The 21,479-nt window shown below is 35.0% G+C and overlaps 1 protein-coding gene across 5 annotated transcripts in view; it reads left to right on the top strand.

Annotated features, from left to right (window-relative positions):
* Nucleotides 1-6,675: 6,675 nt before the first annotated feature.
* Nucleotides 6,676-21,479, top strand: part of PTPRC (protein tyrosine phosphatase receptor type C) — a 125,655-nt gene continuing 110,851 nt past the window's right edge. For all 5 annotated transcript variants that reach the window (XM_086693311.1, XM_086693309.1, XM_086693308.1 and 2 more), the window contains exons 1-2: nt 6,676-6,831; nt 6,913-7,028. In XM_086693311.1, coding sequence (XP_086549437.1) covers nt 6,956-7,028 — 73 coding nt within the window. In that variant the 5' untranslated portion in view covers nt 6,676-6,831; nt 6,913-6,955. The remainder of the gene's footprint in view (nt 6,832-6,912; nt 7,029-21,479) is intronic.

The raw sequence follows: 21,479 nt of genomic DNA, 5'->3' as shown, positions 1-21,479 counted from the left end.
CTTCAAAGGAATCAACAAATGTTAAACATGGTTTGTTATCAGTAATGTGGGGCCTGAAGTGAAACATACACACCTCAGCTTAGAGCTTTTGGAACAAGAATAACATGGAATCCGTGGAAGATAAGGCCAGAATGGAATAGTCTGTTAGTTTGTTAAAAGCTACAAGACTTTCTTAGTGAGGCAGATTTGGAAACTGGTATCAGAATTCATTGCCTATAGTTCTTTGTATATATTACCAGTTTATTAAACAGTCTGAACTCACTGAGATATAAACATATAATAATTGTATGTTCTCCTTGCCACTGGTCAGCTATAGTGCTATGTCTCATTGATTTGAAGATACGCATCTTATAAAACATATTTTAACATCGCTGAAATCAGGATGCATTTTGCAATTGACAGTGCCTTTAAGTCCATTAAAGAAAACTGAATAGAGAATTTCCTTTTTCCATGTCTTAACAATATATAGGGCAGGTGTCATAACTTCCTAGTTATTTTTTGAGTGCAAAAAAAAAAAAAAAAAAAAAAAAAGGTTTGCTCCAGCAAATCAAACCTTTCCACCTCATGTTCAGCTTAACTTCTTCACTTCTTAACTTCATGTTCACTTCACAGGGCTTTGCCCATGTGATTTGCAGAAGGGAAATGGTACAGTAGGGTTCGAGGGGAGCTCCTCTCTGTCCCTTCGTTATTCCCTTTTTGTTTGGTTGGGGCTGGAAGGAGTAATACAATGTATATTCTATTATATATGTTTTTAATTCTAATTCAGTGTGTTTACATTATTAATTGGATATTTGCCACATTAATTAATTTCATTCTCAAAACAACACTGAGATACTATGATTAGCTCCATATAAGAGAGATTCAATACTTGCAAGAACTTATATATATATAAGAACATATGCATTTATATATATATGATATGTATATATCATAAAGATGTAAAAGTATTCCCTCCTTTGTGCTCTTAGAACATTTTGTTAATTGATAACAGTATGTATCAAATTTTATAACTGCTGCTGTTAACTAATTTGGTCACTTATTTAACTGGTAAACATTTCTACTGCTATCACCCTTTGTCTGTACTATAGCAAATCTTCCCAAGCTTATTGCTGGCTCTACTCTTGCCAACTCCCAATATGTTGGCCACACCATGGCTTCATATGTATGTCTTTCCATTCATTCATTCAACAAATATCATTTATGGCAACCACTGTACTAAGCATCCCTTAGACCTCATGGTTTACCATCCAGAACATAGGTTAATGTTCTAGGGGGAAGGTGGATATGAATAAATAAATATATCCCTAGATTTGGAGAAAACAAACATGATTTTGAAACAGAAAAGAACATAGAAGGGCTTCTTTTACAATGGATGGTCAAGGAAATTTGACTGAGAAAGGGACATTTAGGCTGTTCCTTAAAGAAAGCTACGTGAAGAGTGCATGGTGGGAGTGGAGGCATGGGCCCTGAAATGGCAAAGAATTTGGCATTTCAAAGAACAAAAAGACCAGGGTGGCTGGCATATATAGTGAACAAGGTAGAAAGTGGCATTAAACGAGTTGAGAAATGTGAGCCAAAGTTGGATATTTATTCAATATGCAAAGTGGAAAAAACCACTGAGGTTTTAAGGATCTCTCACAACTTTATTTGTACTTAGAAAAGTTCAGATCTGTTGCTCCATGGAGTAAATACTGAAGGAAAATAAGATAGAAGCTTGAAGATCAGTTAAAAGGCTGTGTGAGCAGTGATGATGGCTTGGTCTTAAGTGATATAATTGGAAATGCAGCACAGTTAAGATGGTGGGAATAGAGGGGCGCCTGGGTGGCTCAGTGGGTTAAGTGTCTGACTCTTGATTGCAGCTCAGGTCATGACTTCACGTTCATGATTTCGAGCCCCACATCGAGCATGGAGTCTGCTTGGGATTCTGTCTCTCCCTCTCTGCCTCTCTCTGCCCCTACCCCCTGCCCCCTCAAAATATATAAATAAATTTTTAAAAAAGGTGGTGGAGACAGAATAAATGGGACTTGGTAATAAATTGAATGCAGTTATGACAGAACAGGAGAAATAAAAAATAACACTAAGGCTTCCATCGTAAGTGATATGATGTTTGTTGGTGCATTTGCAGATATGGATTGAGAGTTAGGGCAGGTTTAAAGAAAACTTTCACATTCCACCGAGTTGGTTGTGAGGTAATCTAATGTACCTGTCAAGAATGCACTACCAAATGTGAATCCAGAGATCTGAACTGCAGATCTGACTGGAGGTATGTGTTTTGTAAGTCATCAGCATGAAAGAGTTCACTCGGAAAGAGAGAAGTGGACCCAGGGCTGAACTTTAATGTATCACAATACTTAGAAATCAGATAGAGGAATAGAACTCAACATGGCAGCTGCTGAGGATAAGACAATGAAGGTCAAGAAAGAACAGTAGGTAATGGTGTTTTGAAACTGGCAAAATATAAGGATTGGAGGAGAGGCTAACCATATTTAATGCTGATGAAAAATCGCATTAGATGAGAAATAAGTGATGGTATGAGATCTGGCAAATTGGATATCATTGGCAAGAAGATTCAAGAATAATGCTTAAAAAGTTTCAATAGCTCTCCATATCTCTTAAGATAAAGTTAAATCTCTTAGAACCACAAAGCCTAGCAGAGTTTGGTATCATCTCCCTCTGACAATTCATGTTTTGTTGTTGTCGTCGTCGTCGTTGTTGTTGTTTTCTTTCTTTTTCATGTCTACTTCTTTTTATTTAAATTGAGATATAATTGTTACACAACATTGTGTAAATTTAAGGTGTGCAATGTGTGGATTTGATACTTTAATATATTGCAACGTTCCAGGCTTCAGCTTCTGTTTATGCCAGCCACACACGCCTTTTTCTGTTTCTTGAACACACTATCCTTTAAATACATGATTCTTTCTGCCCAGAATGCTCTTTTTTTCCCTCCATACGCCCACTTAACTTCCATTATTTTTTCAGGTATACCTTCATTGATTTTTATTTCAGGCAAACCTCACCTCACTACTAGACCAAATACCCTGTTATATCCTTAAATCATAACATCAAGTACTTCCTGTGTGCTAAAGTTGTCACAGTGATTATTTAATTAATTATTGTCCCTTTCACTGGAATGTAGATTCCATCAGGGCAGGGAACGTGTCTGTTCTTGTTCACCATTCTTTCTTCACATTACAAAAAATAACTGTCTTATAGGTTAGGAAATAACTATGTATTTGTTGAATGCATGAATGGATAATGTCTGCTTCCGGACTCAATCTCATGTAATCTGTTTCTATCCTTACATAACATTATTATATGACTAAAATATCTGGAAAGTGATGATTAATTTAAATAAGATATTATTTACTTATTTAATATGACAGCTTTAAAAATCTGTTACAAATGAATCAGCTGTGATTATTTTGAAATTTCACTGATCAAACTTTGAGATTGTTCTGGATACATCCTATTTCAACCTCTCAGAAAGTACCATACTCTTTACAACATATACATTTTTTTAACTTTATTCATTTATTTTGAAAGAGACAGAGACAGAGACAGCGCAAGGAGAGAGAGGGAAGGAGGCAGAGAATCCCAAACAAGCTTTGTGCTGCTGGCACAGAGCCTGACACAGAGCTTGAACTCATGAGACCGTGAGATCATGACCTGAGCCAAAACCAAGAGTTAGATGCTTAACTGACTGAGCCACCCAAGGGCCCCTCTTTATTACATATATATTCTGATGTTGCTTCCATATATCTATATGTGTGTGTGTGTGTGTGTGTGTGTGTGTGTAAATTTATCAGCAGCCTACCTACTTTCTCTCTCAGAATCAAGACAGTGGATCACATTAGTTTGTCACAAATAGTCCTATTTCTATGAGAGTTTGGTGCTGCCTGCCTAGGGCCTGAATGCTAAGCCCATATATGATAAGGCAGGGATTTCTTCAGATGACCTGTGGAAAGGCCAGCTACTAACCAAACTCCTGACTAGGTCATCCAGTTTAGTACCATCCACTGTCACAGGGGAACTATGATCTTTCCCCCAGCAAACTGTTAGGGTCTTCCTTCTTGTCTCCATCCTGACAGTTTGTGTCTCAAGGATATCAACCTTCTGGCTCACCGTTGCCTCCATTCTGAAAACATCTGAATTGAGCGCATATTTATTTTTTGCTATCTGTCTACGTTAGGCTCTATTTCTTTAAAAAATTTTTTTTCATGTTTATCTTTATTTTTGAGACAGAGAGAGACAGAGCATGAGCAGGGGAGAGGCAGAGAGAGAGGGAGACACAGATCTGAAGCAGGCTCCAGGCTCTGAGCTGTCAGCACAGAGCCTGATGCGGGGCTCGAACTCGTCAACTGCGAGATCATGACCTGAGCTGATGTCGGAAGCTCAACCAACTGAGCCACCCGGGCGCCCCTAGGCTCTATTTCTTTATAACTTTGTAGCATACAATATAAATTTGGCTACCCCAAGTCATACTTCCTGTAGATACTAAACTCAACTTTAACACATTAAAACAAGCACATACAATTCCATTCATGTAGTGTTAATTAATTTCAGTAAATCTTGGGTAGAATCTCTCTGGCCACTTGTCTAAAACGGAGCTGAATCTCCTAAGTTCTTACTATTTCTTCAAATCCATGATCTGCAAAGCCCTTTTAAAAATACCTCTTTAAGGCTTCTAAACCCCTCCTATCTTTAGCTTGTTATAGAGTATATTTCTTATACTTAACTCCCTTGAATGTCATGCACTTTCTTCCTGGCCTCTAGTTTTGGCAAATATTCAGCCATAATAACAAGCTAACAGAACACAAGTATTTGCTTAAAGATATTTAAAGCTAACCCCCAGATAGTTTTCCATTGCAAATGTATTTGAAGAAACAGACTCTGTAGCTGAGTACTTACGTTTGTGACCCCTGGCACACAGTTTTCATTAGGCTTACCTACCGAAGAGTAGTCCCCACAGTCACAACTATTTTATTTAGGAAGACATTTGCCAAAAGAGGGCTACATCATTTTTATCAAATCAATGTTCTACTTTTTAGAGGTTAAAAATTATAAAAATACATAGTTAAAAAGATTGGGGAAGGAAGTGAGAAAAAGGAAGGGTAGTAAAACAAGAAAGAAAAAGAACATGAAATTTGGGGATGGTTCAAAACTTACTTTGTCTACTTCTTAGCTGTGAGAACCTGCAAATCACCTAGCCTCTCTGAACTTTATGGGTCAAATGGGGAATAATAACATTATCTGTCTGAAGTGTTGTACAAATTAGATTATGCAGTTAAAGTGCTACGCATATTCTTGGCCCGGGCAACACCCCCGAAAGTTAGCTATGAACTTAATAATAAAATCAAAATCATACCAAAAAATCTCATTTTAATGAGACTTTTTTAAAAAATGAGATTATAATGAGATGTTATGACTCAGAATTTCACATGTGGGATTATTTTTATTTGCTCAAAGAGGAGGTGTGCAAATTTGGCTCTGTAGTTCCAACATAAGTAGCAGTCAACATAAGAGTAAAACAAATAAGTTGGTAAATACAAAAAGTTTTATTTACTTAAACACAAGAAGCCTGCAATAGGGCTTTCTGACCAAGGATTGCAGTTACCACAAGGGTTCTGTTTGTCTGTAAGTCCCTTAGGTATCCTGTGTGGCTCCAATAATAATCCTTGTGTACATGTGCACTAGTCTTTGTAGATGAACCAGATATTGTGATAATGATACCAGTTTAATTGTATCACAGGATTCATAGCAGCTTTTTGCCAGTATGTGTTTTCCTAATCAATGGACTTACTAAAAACACCATCAGTATCAGGGAAAATGCTCTATGTTAATTTGCTGTCTTTTAATCAAAAAAAAATTGTGAAAGTATTGCTGAAGGGGGGCGGGGGGAAAAGGTTCACTTCTATTAAAAAAAAAAAAAAAGAGCAAAAAAAACCCCAGCTCTCAATTTCATTGCCCTTGATTCCCTCATCAACAGCACCAAGAATCTCTCAAGCCAGGAACAGCATTCCTTTTTCGAAGCAGGATTTGCTGCTGTGGAAGTGACCTTCTGATTCCATTCCTAGCACCACGAGGAGCTCTGTGAAAGACTTGGGGCAAACCTGTTCAGCTTTCTGAGAGAGTGCGTTTGCATAGAAAATGGGTTTGACCTCTAAAACTGTCCTATTGGTGAAGTTTGAATGCCTGCCTGGTAAACGACCCTGGTTGCAAAAAAAAAAAGAAAAAAAAAAAAAGAAACAAACAAAAAAACAAAACAAAAAAACAAAACAAAAAAACAAAAACAAAAAACAAAAAGAAAACACAAAAAAAACACAAAAAACAAAAAAACCCAGGTCGGTCACTCATCTGGTCATTTTGAGTCAAATACAGGTATTTTCTACTAATTCAATCACTGTGTCATCTTGCCAACCCCCATTTTGTTTTACCCATCCTGAATCTATTTTATTCCCTCTTAGGTAAGAGAATTATTGCTTATTTTGGGGTGGGGATGTTATTTTTTTAAGTTGTAATGAATATTGTAAGGGAGTATTATTCGGATACTTAAAAAACATCTTTCTTGAAGGAGAAAAATCTTTTAAAAGGCCTAGAAACTTATTCAAGTAATTAGTTACTTGAATTAAGGAAGTAAGATGCTTTTGCACTGACTTTGAACAACTTTCTTGACTTCCTGCAAAGAAGATCCTTTACAGTATTTTTGGAGAAGTTAGTAAAACCGAATCTGACATCACTACCTAGCAGTTTGTGTAGCTAGCAAAGTGGTTTGTTCTTGGGGTAGCAGAGGAGGAAATTGTTCCCTGTCTGATAAGACAACAGCAAAGAGTATGCACTCATTTCTTTTATTTTTTATTCTGTTTCGCAAAGAAAAACTTTTGCAAAGATAACTATTATTTTGCCTTTCAGAAGGACGCATGCTGTTTCATAGGAATACAGCTGATTTCCAGATATGACCATGTATTTGTGGCTTAAACTTTTGGCATTTGGCTTTGCCTTTCTGGATACAGGCGTGTTTGTTACAGGTAAGTACAAGTATATTAATATGTCCTTAGTTATTTTTTTCCTTGTGGAGGGATATTGGTTTGAAAGAGACATAAAAATAAGTTAAGTGTTGGTGACTGGAAATAAGGAAGCTCACTAGAAAATGGTCAAGGCTATTGGAGCTCAGAGAGACCTGGCTTGCTATGTGAGACAATACATTGTTTCTGTTTAAAAAGGCATAAATGTTTGGGGGAAAAAATCACAATTTAAAAGAAACTTGTCTGACTGTATCTTTGTTTGCAAAGTGTTCAAGGATATTACAAAAGTAATGCTGTTACTTAACCCTCAAACGCGTAAACATAAGTTTATGAAAATCTGAGGAGATCTTAATGACAAAATAAGTGAATTTTCATCCTTTTAACAGAAAATGCCTTTTTTGAGTCATAATATGGCTTCGGTAGCATGTAAGCCACTCTTTCTTTTTGAACTGGAGTCTGCTTCCTCAAATTTTGATTACTACTAAAATATTTTATTGAATACTTATCTATAGGATAGTTTAAATAATCCATTTGGGAATTTAATAAAATATTCATTTTATGCATATTCTTAGCACAGAATGTATTTTAAATCAAGTTTTTGGTTTCTTCTCAGTAGTTTTAATGATTATTTGCCTTGGAAATTCTTACGGGGCCACCGCCCTTCCTGGGTGATGGGTAAATATTAGAGCCTTGATGCAGTAAAAATACTTAAACTCATAGGAATCATGCAAATGCTGTCTTCTGTAGGAAAATGTAATGGGGATCTCAAGTACTCATTTAAGCTGGAGATCTTTGGCTACATGCTATCCTTTTAATGGACATTTCTTGAATAGTTTCAGTTTGGATCATGAGTGCATTTCAGTTGATTGTTAAACATAACTAATAAATTATGTTAAGTATACTCCATATGATGTAGTATCTAAAAGTTGTTTCTCACTATGGAAAGGACAGTGAAAGTGGCATTTTTGCAGAAATTCCAAAGAAGTTTAAAAAAAAGAAAATTAAAAGTCTCGCTGACTGGAATTCATTGAAATCTGTTTTCAACTTTCCACCATTCTTCCTTCTTCTAAAAGGCAGGGCGGTAGCTACCTCCTGAGCTTGTTATGTGGTCAGTTGGTATTTTGTGTAATCAGGGAGAGTGGAAAGCAGTGGAAGATACTGTTGTGTTTTTAACTGCAAAGGTGGTCTAAAATTTTTTGTATGGATGCAGCGTTTTGTTTTAGTACAGAAAATGTCTATCAAGGGAACTTCCCTGTAAAGTTAGCTATCATGATCAAAAGCAAACTGTAATGAATAATGATTTTAGCAGGGTGGTAATAATACGTGGATTATCATAAATCAGAATGAATATTCATTAAAAATCCTCATTCAAGAACGGTAGCAAAGCATTTCTAAATGAGCACAAAGAAACACTGAAATATTTTGTAGGACACAGAGGAAACCATTATGAACTTTCAACTCAGTCAATTAAGGATTTTTACCATGAGAAATATCTTCGAACTTATGGTCAAAATAAGAAAGTATAAAATTATCTAGAAACTTTTGAATCTATTTTGCTAAACAATTTGTACTTAAATAAATGGAGAGATATACATAGATTTATTTTGAAGGATCAAGCTTAACTTCAATTGTTTATGTAAATATTGAGAGCAAACATTTTTCTAAAAGGCATTGATAGTCTTCCTGGAATCAATACTTTTTTTTTGAAAAAGTAGATATAATCATCTGCGTCTGCATATCTCATTTATCATCCTTTAAAGTTCTGAGAGTCATTTTGTGATTCGATGTAGGATTTGGGAAGTTATTAATGCTTTAAATTACATATTTTTCTTTATTAGCAACAAATAAGTTTGATCATTATCTTTGATTTTACTGTGTTAAAATTGAGTTTAGGGATCATAGGAAATATTAGGCTTTTGGCATCACATTTATATTGTGTACTCTAATGGAATAAAAAAGTAGAGCCAAATGTAGACAGACATCAATTAATGGACAAATATATGCACAATTCAGATATGTTATTTAATCCCTAAAATACAAATACAGAAAGGCAAAGTTAAACTTTGCCATGGCAATCATGCTGGGGTGAGTTTTACACAAAAGTTTGCAATCTCTTTGCTCTGTGCCTCTTTGCCATGATAGCCGGAAACCAAAACTCTGTTGAACATTTCTAAATAATTCTAGGAGACGATGATGGTTTTGAGAATGCAGATAATGATGAATGTTCTTTGACTCTAAACCAGGTGCGATGGCAGGCAAATCTATCACTCTATACCATACCAGCTAGGGTACATGGGTTATGGTATGTGAGTTATGAGTCATATCACTTTAGAGTCATTTCCTGGTCATAATTCTTCATTTTTCCATCTACATTTAAAGAAGTATTTCATGTTACAAACATGTACTATGCCTTGAACATCACACAGGTTTTCAATACAAAGTATGAATTGACATTTGATTAGCAATCATTAAGTTCTGAATATTCCACAATTTATCTTTTATGAACTTTTTATAGATATTTTTCTTTAAAAAAATCTGCCTGTGATCCTTATCATTGCCAGAACTTGAAAGGCATTTTGTAAGGGAAAAGGTAAGGTGGACTTAGGAATCTGTCTTTCCTTTTTCTCTCTTGCTCTCTGTAGCTAAGGAGAGGGTCAGAGTGGTTAGCTTGAGCTAAGTCTTTTCTCTATTCTGGGCTATTTCAAAGATGTCAACCAGTGACAATTAGCTAGTGTAGGAATATAGATATTTCTACACTCTTCCTATAAATACACATATCCAGATACACACACATATATATTCTAGTTTTTATATGTGAGTTTATAACACACACACACACATATCTACTTATCTATCTTCTGGTTCTTCGTATTTGTCTGCTTTTAAATATTGGGGTTCTATGGGCTTTAACCTTTGGTCAGTTTTATTCTTATTTTCTATCATTAGAGTTCCTTATAAAGACCTGCTATGTTTTGACGATCCTGATTCCTCATCTCCAGACTCATTCCCCTAAGTATTTAAATCCTCCTCTAGTCTTGTAATTTTAGTTTTTAACAGTCTCTAAAATATTTTCCCTTTCTTCAATTCCATCGACATTGCCTTAATTTATGCCTTTATCATGTTTTACCTAGAACATTATTATAGTTTCCTAATCTACCTGCAGTCTCATTCATTTCTTTCCTTATTCTACACCTTAAAAAGAAGAGGGGGAAAACAAAACAAAACAAAACAAAACAAAACAAAACAAAACAAAACAAAACAAAACACCTTCTGGTATCTTCTCATTGTCTTCGGTATACGTGCTCAACTCCTTGCCAGAACAACCGAGTCCACCACTGAGCTAGGAGCTGGGCCTAGAGCTGGGCAGGGATTGTTTTGTATTTTTTTCTTGTATGATTCATTAAAACAGAACTTGCAGTAGCCAGTTGCAACACCGCATGGCTCGTCTACACTTCCTCTGGACCTCTAAGGATCCGCGATAGTTCTATTTCTCTTCCGTCGCTCATACCACAAAGTATCTCCACTGAAACTGGACACTTGTTACCACCTTTCCATGACACTTTCCACATACTAATTCAATTTGTTGTTGGTGGTAGTGTTAGTATTATTATCTACCAATGAGTGCATTTACTTCTATTGTAACCTGTGTGAAAGCGGAAACTCTCATCTGTAACTGATTTACCAGACACTGACAAAGCAATGGGCGTTTTTTGACAAAACTGAAGATTATAATGACGGAGGTGAGAGAGGATGAGTACAAAGAATTTCAGAAAGAGAGGACAGAAGAAGAGACAAAGCTTGAGATGAAAAAATTAGCCAACGACAAAGTGGAAAGATAGAGTTAGACAATGTCGTCACGATTACATAAAATGATTTTGGATCTGGATCTTTATAGGCCTTGCCTTCTTAAGAATTTAATTCATGATTATTATTTTGCTATTTCCTTCTTTTCCTTCTTATTTGGAAATACCATCCTAACTTCTTAAAAATCTGTAGTTCAAGAATGTTATTCCTAAATTTTCCCTGGCCTACTCTTTGGACATTTTAGGCTGGTGGCATTTCATTTGGAGGTTAGTTTTGTTTTTCAGATACAGATGCCTATAGGAAGAAAAGTAAGGAATGAGACAGGGGCAGGGGCGTACGCATCTAATGGGGACAAGACAAATGGAATCAGATCCAGTCTTTGCAAATTCAGGCATGGACACTGGTAGGGCTGGGGGACTATTTTCAAGGGCAGGTGGAAGATGGCATCGCATTGTGTGCACACAGAAAATTTGTAGAGAGTCTGGGCATCATTTCTTCCTCAATAATGTGATAACAAATCTCAATTTGGTTAGGCACGAAGCAGAGATTTATGGTCAGGTTGGTCCATTTCGTTGGTGAAAGCACAGTGTGAACACAGACAAGGTTTTCTGTTCAGATCATGTAATGTAAGTCACTTTGGTGCAGAGAAAGGAATTTGTTATCCCCACAGACCTTTGATCTTTTCTCAGTCATCTTATAAATTTATGGGAGTATTAACACAGGATAAAATTGGAATGGAAATGGAGCTAAATCTCAGTTTAAACTTAATTTCAGTCTATTCTAAATAGCTTTCTTGGTACTAGATACCCAACCACATATTATTTACTGATTACTAAAGGACAATGCTATAACTTTTATATACGTAAACGTAATACTCTAAAAAAGGATGAAGAAAAAAATGGAATATTGCAAGCGATTCGTTTAGCCATATGATGTGATGTCTATTTCTGCATAATACTGAAATATATAGACCTATATTGTATACATGGCTATAACCAATATTTAGATGAAAAAATATTTAATTATTGCCTAAAGTTTTTAATATGCATTCATTTTTATATGTCAATGTGCTACTTCAAACCCAATCTGTCAAGAGTCTGTGGAATGACTATTATAAGAGAGTATTGAATGTTCAGGAATAATAACAAAACAAGAAAAGATAAAGAAAGAAAACTGCAGCATAAATATATATAAAGTCAATGTTAGGGAAATATATAAGCACTCTCTATGTGCATTTATAGTATCTTCAATTGATTCACCTCTGAAAAGGTAATGAGCAAGATTATCAATGCTTTTATTAGATTCTTTACTGAAGACCCAACTCAAACTTGAAATTCTTCTGTGGTACTTAGCTCTACAGTGTTTAAAGATTAAACATTTATTTCCTAAAAAAAGAAAAACAAAAAAATAAACATTTATTTCCCACTAAAAATGAGACACAAATATCTGAAATGAAAAAGTTATTTTTCCAAAACTTCAATTTCTCCTAATATATACCATGTGATACAATTATAACTGCATGCAATGATATTCAAATAAAAATGATCGCCGTTTGTATATTAGAAAAAACTGCTTCCAACCAAAATATGAACAACTACAGGAATATCATTAGCCCTCCAAAAAGGTAATCTGTTAATACCAGAGCACAAATCAAGAGCTAAGGGCAATTCAGCATCACACTCATATGTATTAGCAAATGAACAGTTACTCTGGTGAATGTAAAAGAGCACTGATATACAAGAAGAAACTCTCTGCATTGTAAATAATAATAATAATAATAATAATAATAATAATAATAATAAATTGTCCTGCTAAGCATGAAAATAGAACAGAGAATCCTATATAAATAACAGTGATGTTAAGAGATGAAAGCAAAGGTACTATATCATGGCAATAAAGTGTGGTCACCATATTTTAAATATCTCCACTTAAAGAAACAAACAAACAGTAATTTGCTTATTGATAAAAGAAATACTAAGCATCATAGGAAATGAAGCAGGTGCCATTCTGAGCTGGAGATGGCATCTGGATTGAGAAGCATTTTAGAAATCTAATTCTACGAATTTTATGATCTCAATTCAAATGGCTTTCCATCTTTGATATGCAGTTTTGTCATCTATAAAATGTTATAAGCATTAAAAATGATAATATTTGTGAAAATGCTTTGAAACTATGAGATACCCTGCAAAGTTGTATGTTTTATTCATGTGATCCCATAAAATCACAGCACTCAGTTCTTTATCATTGACATCTGATTCCAAATCACATCTCTTCCTTTGAGAGACTCAGAGGAGATATAGTTTAGGCTATGTGGCAGAACTATAAACCCTTAGAGATCTTTCAGTTCTTTTAACTTTGCATCCCCTGTTTTAGCGATTTTCAGGCTACTCTGGATTCTACCTCCTAAATAGTTTGCAAATCCAACTCTTTGCTAGAGATTATTATTATTTCTTATTGTAACAATAGCCTGCAATCTTGCCTCTCTTCAGTCCCTAGTGTCCTCATACCTACCTCTACTGGGATAATCCCTGTAAAAGGCAAAACTCACCTTTGTACATCCTTTCTTTGGTGGCTCTCTATTGGATAGAGAACATACTGACCCATGATGTGATCCTAAAGATGTTTAAGAAAATAAGAATTTAATTAGAATATACCTATACTTATGAGTTTTCCTTGAAAACAACTTTCACGGAAAAAAATCTTTATTAAGCCAAGTTAATTCCCTGAGTATTTTTTAAAGAGTCTGGTTAAATCATTACCAATGTTTTCATTAAAGAATTTTACTGAACTAGTGTTAAATAGTGTTATTTTTCATTCAATTTTTCCAGTTACTGTTAAGTTCATGAATCAATTTTTAGTCACATCCAATTGTACTGATTATAAACTTATGCCTCTAAGAATTTTCCTTTATGGTTATCACATTTTTAAGTGTTATTATTATTTTTTTTTGTCAAATAAGACCGATCTAAATTTCCCAAAAGTCTTAATTCTTCCATTTTAGCCAGAAACAACATTACTTATGTTCAGTTTATACCATTGCTTTTCTTTCTTTTTTTTCTTTCTTTCTTTCTTTCTTTCTTTCTTTCTTTCTTTCTTTCTTTCTTTCTTTCTTTCTCCTTTCCTTTCCTTTCCTTTCCTTTCCTTTCCTTTCCTTTCCTTTCTTTTCCTTTCCTTTCCTTCTTTTTCCCTTTCAATGTTGTTCAAAATGTAATTGATTTAATGCAATTATTTAATCTTTGTCAAATTTTAAATTGGGAAATATTAGACATTTTCAAATTTATATTGTGCTGCTATTTCTATCGTAATAATCATTTTGTGATTGAGAGCTCTTTCAGCAAGATTCATTTTGAGATTTTACGAGTTTTGGTTACTCCTCAAGTAGCCAGTGGAAACTTTAGAAATACTTATAAGACTGCTGTATAGTTTAGAATTATATTTTAAATCTTGTTCATTTGTGTAGCATTCTTTTTAATGTTTAATTTTGAGAGAGAGAGAGAGAGAGAGAGAGAGAGCAAGCAGGGGAGGGGCAGAAAGAGAGGGAGAGACAGAATCCAAAGCAGGCTCTAGGCTCTGAGCTGTCAGCACAGAGCCTGATGTGGGGCTCAGACCCATGAACCATGAGATCATGACCTGAGCTGAAGTCAGATGCTTAACTGATTGAGCCACCAGGCGCTCCTTTATGGCATTCTTAGTAGCTTATACACCTTGTGCCAACTTCTTACTACTTGGTACAGCAAAAATTAAAGAGAAGAATCAAGATGATAAGTTTAATGTCCCCAGTGTACATCAGTGGGTGGGATCACCATAAGGTGTCAAATCATTCTACTTTTGTCTCTACATTTAGGAAAAATAAAGGCTATTAGCATGGTATATACAGCTTTAATTGAATCCCTGCATATTTTTCCAACTTTATCTGTAACTACTTAGTGACATATACTCTACAGTTGACCCTTGAACAATAAGGATTAGGGTCACTGATGCCTTCCTTACACAGCCAAAAATCTATGTATAACTTTTGACTCCCTCAAAACTTAACTACTTATAGCCTACTGTTGACTTACTGATAACATAAACAGTTGATTAATGCATATGTTGTATGTCATATGTATTATATACTGTATTCTTTCGAATAAGCTAGAGAAAAAAATGTTATTAAGAAAATCACAAAGAAGAGAAAAATATCTACAGTACTATTCTGTATTTATCAGAAAAATCCACATACAAGTGGACCTGCGTAGTTCAAACCTGTGCTGTTCAGGGGTCAACTGTATACTCCTGTTGTAACTTGCATTTTCCTAAAAATATGTTTTCTTGTGTCCAAACTGTTGGCCATGCTGTTTCTTCTTCCATCTATATATACATTTTTTTAACTGGGAAAATTATAACTGCTCTTCAAGATTGGGTTCAACGGTCATTTCCTCTGGGCAGCCCTCGTGCACACTCCTGCTCTGCTCCTGATCATCATTGGCTGCGATGATCTGTGAATAATCCTCTTGGAGATTTCTTTATTTGGCTGTCTCCCATAGCAGCTGGTGAGCTCATGTAGATTATCATTGGGTTTCTACTTATTTACCAGAGAGTGCCTGTAGGTCCTCAGAACTTGTCAAGTGAATGGATAGTTTGCCAGTGGAATCTAACCCCATATGCAGAAAGTGCTTAACAACTCATAAAAACCATTTTAAGTCTGTCGTTTTGTTGTTGTTATTTTAGTGAATTATTTATGATGAAGTGTCTACATGAAATGTTCAGGAAGTAGAAGTTACTTAAAACCCTTGCTTACACTTTTTCTTTCTCTCTTGTTCTTTATCTCGGTTTTGATTATGTGCTATGTCTAAAGCTGCATATCCCATTTTTTCCTAAGTAAACCATGATTATCTTAGGCAAGCTGAGAAACATGGAGATGAATAAATAGGCAAATAAAAATCTCATGAATTCTCAATAATCAACACCGAAAACTTTCTGAATATTTTATTTCTCTAGTCTAGTGAAATCTGTTTACTTGTGCATTAATTCATTTCGTGAACAAATATTTTATGAGTGCTTTCCCAGTATCTTCAGTTGGGAATACCACATTCTATGCCTATTCTTGGGAAATCTATAATCTTACTGTGGCAGTGGCTGCTTGGGGTTTAAAATTTTCCAATTTCTCCATAAGCTTTCTCCTCAAAGTAACAATATACATCGCAAGAGATAATTATTTGTGTTCTCAATCTTTCATAAATTACAGATTAAAAATTATTATTTTTAAATCTACATATAACACACTAAGTAAAAAGCTTTGTTCTTGCCAGACAACATCTAGGCCTCTGCTCCAACTGGATTTCTGTAGGCTTTCAGTTATAGAAGTTCTGAAGCTGCCCCTGAGTTGTGTAGATTATTATCAGATACTTAATAAATAAAGGTGGTAGATCAAAGAGGGATTAGCCAAAAAGTCCCAGTTATCTTTGGTTTGTTTGTTTTGTGATTTGAACTGAAAATAAAGGCTTTATTTGAAAAGATATGTTAAAACCTACACACATACACACCACACAAACAAACCCTTAAGTTTTTTTTGGTGAGCTTTCATTGTAATTTTCCAACGTCATCAGCTAGTAAGGGCTGATATTTCATCCTGGGTTGGTCTGACTCTAGGTCTATTCTTTTTCCACTTGGTTATTCAGCCTTCTTCGTGGTCAGCCTAATAACCAGGTAATTGAAGACATGAGTACTTGATAGTAGGCAAATCACACCAAGACTGAAAGGTGCTTGGTAGTTTCTCAGAGGTCATGTGTGTAAAACATGTGTTTCAGCCCCATCCAGCTAATTTAGCTACAAAGGTGAAACGTTGTGAACCCAGTAAACTCCATATATTTAACAAGACCTAAATCATCTAAGATTTTGTCTTTTATAAAAAGGAAAAGGCACCTTTAATGGACTTGTATTTACTATGAATGTTGATGCTACATTGGTAATGCAAAAGTAATGTGCTACTATCATCTCGAAAAGGAGCTTTACAAGGTACACCACTGAGTCTATCTGGAGGTGAGTGATATGATGGAACGAATGGCTTTTCCCCAACCTAATTTGTTTTTGATATTACATAAAGTGAAAGCCATTGAATAATTTACCAAAGTATCTAGATTTTTTTTTTTGGTTTTGAAGTGCAAGGGAAGTAACTTGACCTTTGTTAAGCACTTTGATCATGGAAAACACATAAGGTTCTCATCTTATTCCAGGAAGTGTAGACACAAGATAAGCTTTTTATACTTATCCAAGAGGTATATGAAATGAATTGGGTACAGCTACCTTACAGTTTTCTACTCCACGGACAAATCGGTTAAAACTCCAGGGAAAACAAAGAAAAAATGTTGGTTACTATGATAAATGTGGGCTGTCAATCAAATAATTTAGGTCAAGTGTTCTACTTTGAATTCTAGACTTAGGTCTCCAAATCCCTGTTTTAGTTTTTAAACTAAGATTTTTACTAATAAGCCCTAAATCTTTCTATTTTTGAGTGACCACGTTTTTATTTTTTCCTGAGTTTACTTATTGAAACTTTAAGTATGTTCAAGATATATAATGGCTAAGAAAAAAATAAACAGAAGATATTAGTTCAGAGCATTGAGTATGAGAAGGAGTGATGCTACGTGGGAGGCAGACAAGCAAAAGAAAAGGGTCAGGAAGCTGATGAAAATAACTTAAAGAGATCCAGCTAGAAATGTTGGATTCAAACAAGCCTTACCTTCAGTGTGCATAAGAAATCAGTTTTTGAAATGTTGCCTGTATTCCATCCTGACCTTTCCAATTAGAAACATTAGGGAAATTACCTTTCAAATCCTCAGTTTCTGCATCTATATAATAATAATAGTAATAATAATAATAATAATAATAATAATAATAATAGCAGTAGCTATTAAGTGAGATAACTTAGTCATTGATGTAGCCATTTTTTAAATAGAACCCTGACTATGTGGTAGGAACTATTCTAAGTGCTGACACAGTGGTAAATGAAACAGAAAAGGTACCAAATTTCATGAAACTTACATCTTAGTAAAAGAGGTAACAAAAACCAAATAAATAATTGAGGAAATTTCAGATATTGATAAGTGTGTGAAATAAAACAGTGTGTGTGATATGACAGTAGAGAAGGCCAGATCAGGGAGCAAAATGGCCTTTTAGACAGTGATTAAAGAAGGCCTCTTTGAAGTAGTGTCATTAGGCTACTAATGTTGGCTGACAAGAATGTGAAGATTTATGTAAAGAGGAACTGGCAGGTGCAAAGGTCCTTCAGAAAAAGAAAAAAAAAATGGTGGGTTCAAGGCAAGGAAAGGAGGTCAGGTACTTGCAGTATGGTGGATAAAGGCTGAGTGGTTCGTGGTGAAGTTGGAGAGATACACACAGGGGAAGCTCCTAGGGGACCTTGTTGCAAATAGAAAGACTTTGGATTTTTACCTTAAGTGTAAACAGAAGAAGCTATCTGGACGTTTTAAGCAGAGAATGAGCTAATCTTATTTCGATATTAAAGGGACTACACTTGCTGCTGTGGGAATAGATTAGAAGTGAATTAAAGCCTAAAGACCCGTTAGGAGTCATTTGGATTGGTGGAAAAGAGAAAGGGGATGGTATCTGGATTAAGTGTTGGCAGTGGAAGGGGGAATAAAGAACAGGTGTATATAGGATCAAGAGAAGTTGCTGGGTAGAAGAAAAACATAAAGTTATACAGAACGACTCATTTTTTTCTCATGAGCAATTAGGATGAAAAACACCCCAGCTAGGGTAGGCAATCAAGGGTTCTGTCTTATCTATATTAATATATATTAATGCTTTAATTCTCAGTAGACATCCAATTAGAGGTATCTAGATTTCAACTGGAGTTAAGAGTGTGGGGTTCATCAGCTCTTGATTGGAGTAATACCTTTGAAGGTCACTGTATACAGATGGAATTTAAAGCGAAGAGACTGAATGTGATAGTGTAAGAAGAGTGTTTAGATGGAGTACAGAGGACTTAATTCTGAGCTCTGGAACACTCCATATTTTGGAGGGATTAGTAGGAGGACCTAGGAAAAGAAAGTGAGAAGGGGTAGCCAAAGTGGAAAAGGAAAACAAAAATATTTTGACTTGGATGTTGAGAAACAGAGCTAATGGTTGTAAAGGGCTGAGCATGCTTGATGGCATATAATGAGAACCCAGTTAATTTCACATAAAAGTTCAAAATCATGTCTCTTGAAAGGTTGGTTGAACAATGATTGGGAACATACTAATTATTGTCAATTTTCCTTATTTGACTTCAATATTGTCGCAACAGTATGAAAATAATTCATCACAATATTCATAAGAATTAAATATATATGTATATGTATACATGTATATATTCATATGTATGTGTGTGTATAGATAGATATATCTTCCTTGGTAGCTTAACTATTAGAAAAAAGAAAGCTATGACTTAAAATAACTTTTTATTAAATTTTTTTTTTCAACGTTTAGTTATTTTTGGGACAGAGAGAGACAGAGTATGAATGGGGGAGGGGCAGAGAGAGAGGGAGACACAGAATCGGAAACAGGCTCCAGGCTCCGAGCCATCAGCCCAGAGCCTGACGCGGGGCTCGAACTCACGGACCACGAGATCGTGACCTGGTTGAAGTCGGATGCTTAACCGACTGCGCCACCCAGGCGCCCCTTAAAATAACTTTTTAAATAAAAACTATGTAAAATACATCGAGACTTCATAATAAATTAGAAATTTAACTGAAAGTGTCTTGAAAAGGTAATGCTGTGTTGAATCTCTTGCATGGCATATTTTTACGCAGGTTGATAGATTATATACATATGTATATGTATATATATATGTATATAATTATATATATAATATTTTAATTTCAGGCTTGGAAGTTTTTCTTAAAAGAGGTATAGCTTTATAGCAACTTATTTTTATACTAACAGGTGTAGGTAGTTAATAAGATAAATTGTTCCTTAATAAGAAACTAGTCCTACCATGTGCCAGGCACCATTCTCAACATTTTATAAATGTGATCTCATTTAACTTAAGTATACAAATCATTATGGAGTCTAGCTTATACTAGTCTTTAACATCAGTAAATTTGTTAATTTCTTTCCCAATATTTATAAAATTTACTGATTATCATATCCTAAAAGGGAATCGCTATTTTTAATTTTTCTTATTCTAATTTTAAATACTAAAATTGAGAAAGGAGTGAAGAAAGGGAAGTAATAATCAGCTTCTTCCCTGTGCCTGGCATTCTAGCAGATGCTAGCACTGTGCTATTCAGCCTTATATCTCTACATTTTGTTTCTAATTGTTCAGTGTATTAAATAAACGTTCAGATAAACCTTTGGTCATGAGTGTGAATAGAGGGGAACAGAATTGTGGCTAAGCCAAAAGAATAAGTAATCTAAACACTATTGATATTTGCTCTTGTATTAGAGTATTTTGCTTAAGTTGAAAAAATGGGCGGGTTGGATGTTGCTATGATCTCAAAAATGAAATCATATTGAAAAGGCTCATCACGGGAGAAAGTTGTGCAGCTTTCTCTTCCTGCCCTGCTTCATTTTCATAGGGATATAAAGCAGTAGTTAAGCACATCTGCTTCATAGTGTGTGTGAGAGAGAGTGATGGGGAAAGAAAGAGAGAGAGAGAGAGAGATGGGGGAGAGGGAGGGAATGAGAAAAAGCAAATCAGCGTTTTGCAAACAATATTTTAGTGTGTGGAAAAAACATAATCACACATGTAGGCACTATCATCAGTGAGTCAGAAAGCATAATTTACTGTAAAGCAGAAAAATTTAGTTGTATGTAAGTAGTGAGCGGGGCGGGGGGAAGCCTAGTAAACTTAAGTAATCCATTTTAAGATGTGTCACCTCATTTATGCAAGAAAATACCACTTTTTTTTTGCCCACTTTTTCAAGGATAAAAGTTTGAATGATGGAAATAACTGTCCATCTAAAAACAAAACAAAACAAAAAAGGAGTCAGTATCATTTCAGTGTGAAGAGCTGTGGTCTCCCCTGGTGACTTTAGAACAAATGGAACCCACCAGTCCATCTACAGGTTCAGGGAAGAGAGGTGCTCCCAACAGAGGAGGATTAAAGATATTTCCAGGGTGATCTGCAACAGAAAATACCAAAGTCTTTGAAATAAAAGATTATCCCTGTTCTAAGAAAAGAAGTTGGTTTTATGTTGAGGGCAGCTAGAGGCATGATGAAAGAGCTGTTGAGAATGGCTTGGGGGAGATCAAAGACAAGTGGAACCTCAAAATTCTGGAAGTGGAACAAGTCAGATACAATATAAGGAGTACTTCAAAGACAAGGAAACAAAAATAATAAAAATATCTTTAGTTGTCAAATGTAAAATTTGTGCCAGTTTTGTCGCATTTTATTTTTCGAGAGCACTGTAAAACCAAAGACATTTTCTGTTAACATCAATCTAACTGTACATATTTTTCTCATCTATCTTAATTAGTCAATTTTCCAAAAGAAAAAAAAATGTATTATGCTCAGAGTCTGAAATGTCTTTTTTGTTGTTGTCCTTAATAGAATACCTTCTCTTAAACCAAATTTTAATATTTACGTTTCTAAGTATAGGGTGGCTTTAGCAAATGAGTGGGAAATCACTGCATAAAGTAGAATGAAATGAAATGTTACATGTTTTAAGT

This window comes from Puma concolor, chromosome E4, assembly GCF_028749965.1.
Source record: "Puma concolor isolate L17-30 chromosome E4, mPumCon1.1.hap2, whole genome shotgun sequence".
Classification (NCBI taxonomy): domain Eukaryota; kingdom Metazoa; phylum Chordata; class Mammalia; order Carnivora; family Felidae; genus Puma; species Puma concolor.
Note: the sequence above shows the minus strand (reverse complement) of the source record. Positions and strands in the feature narration are given on the sequence as shown.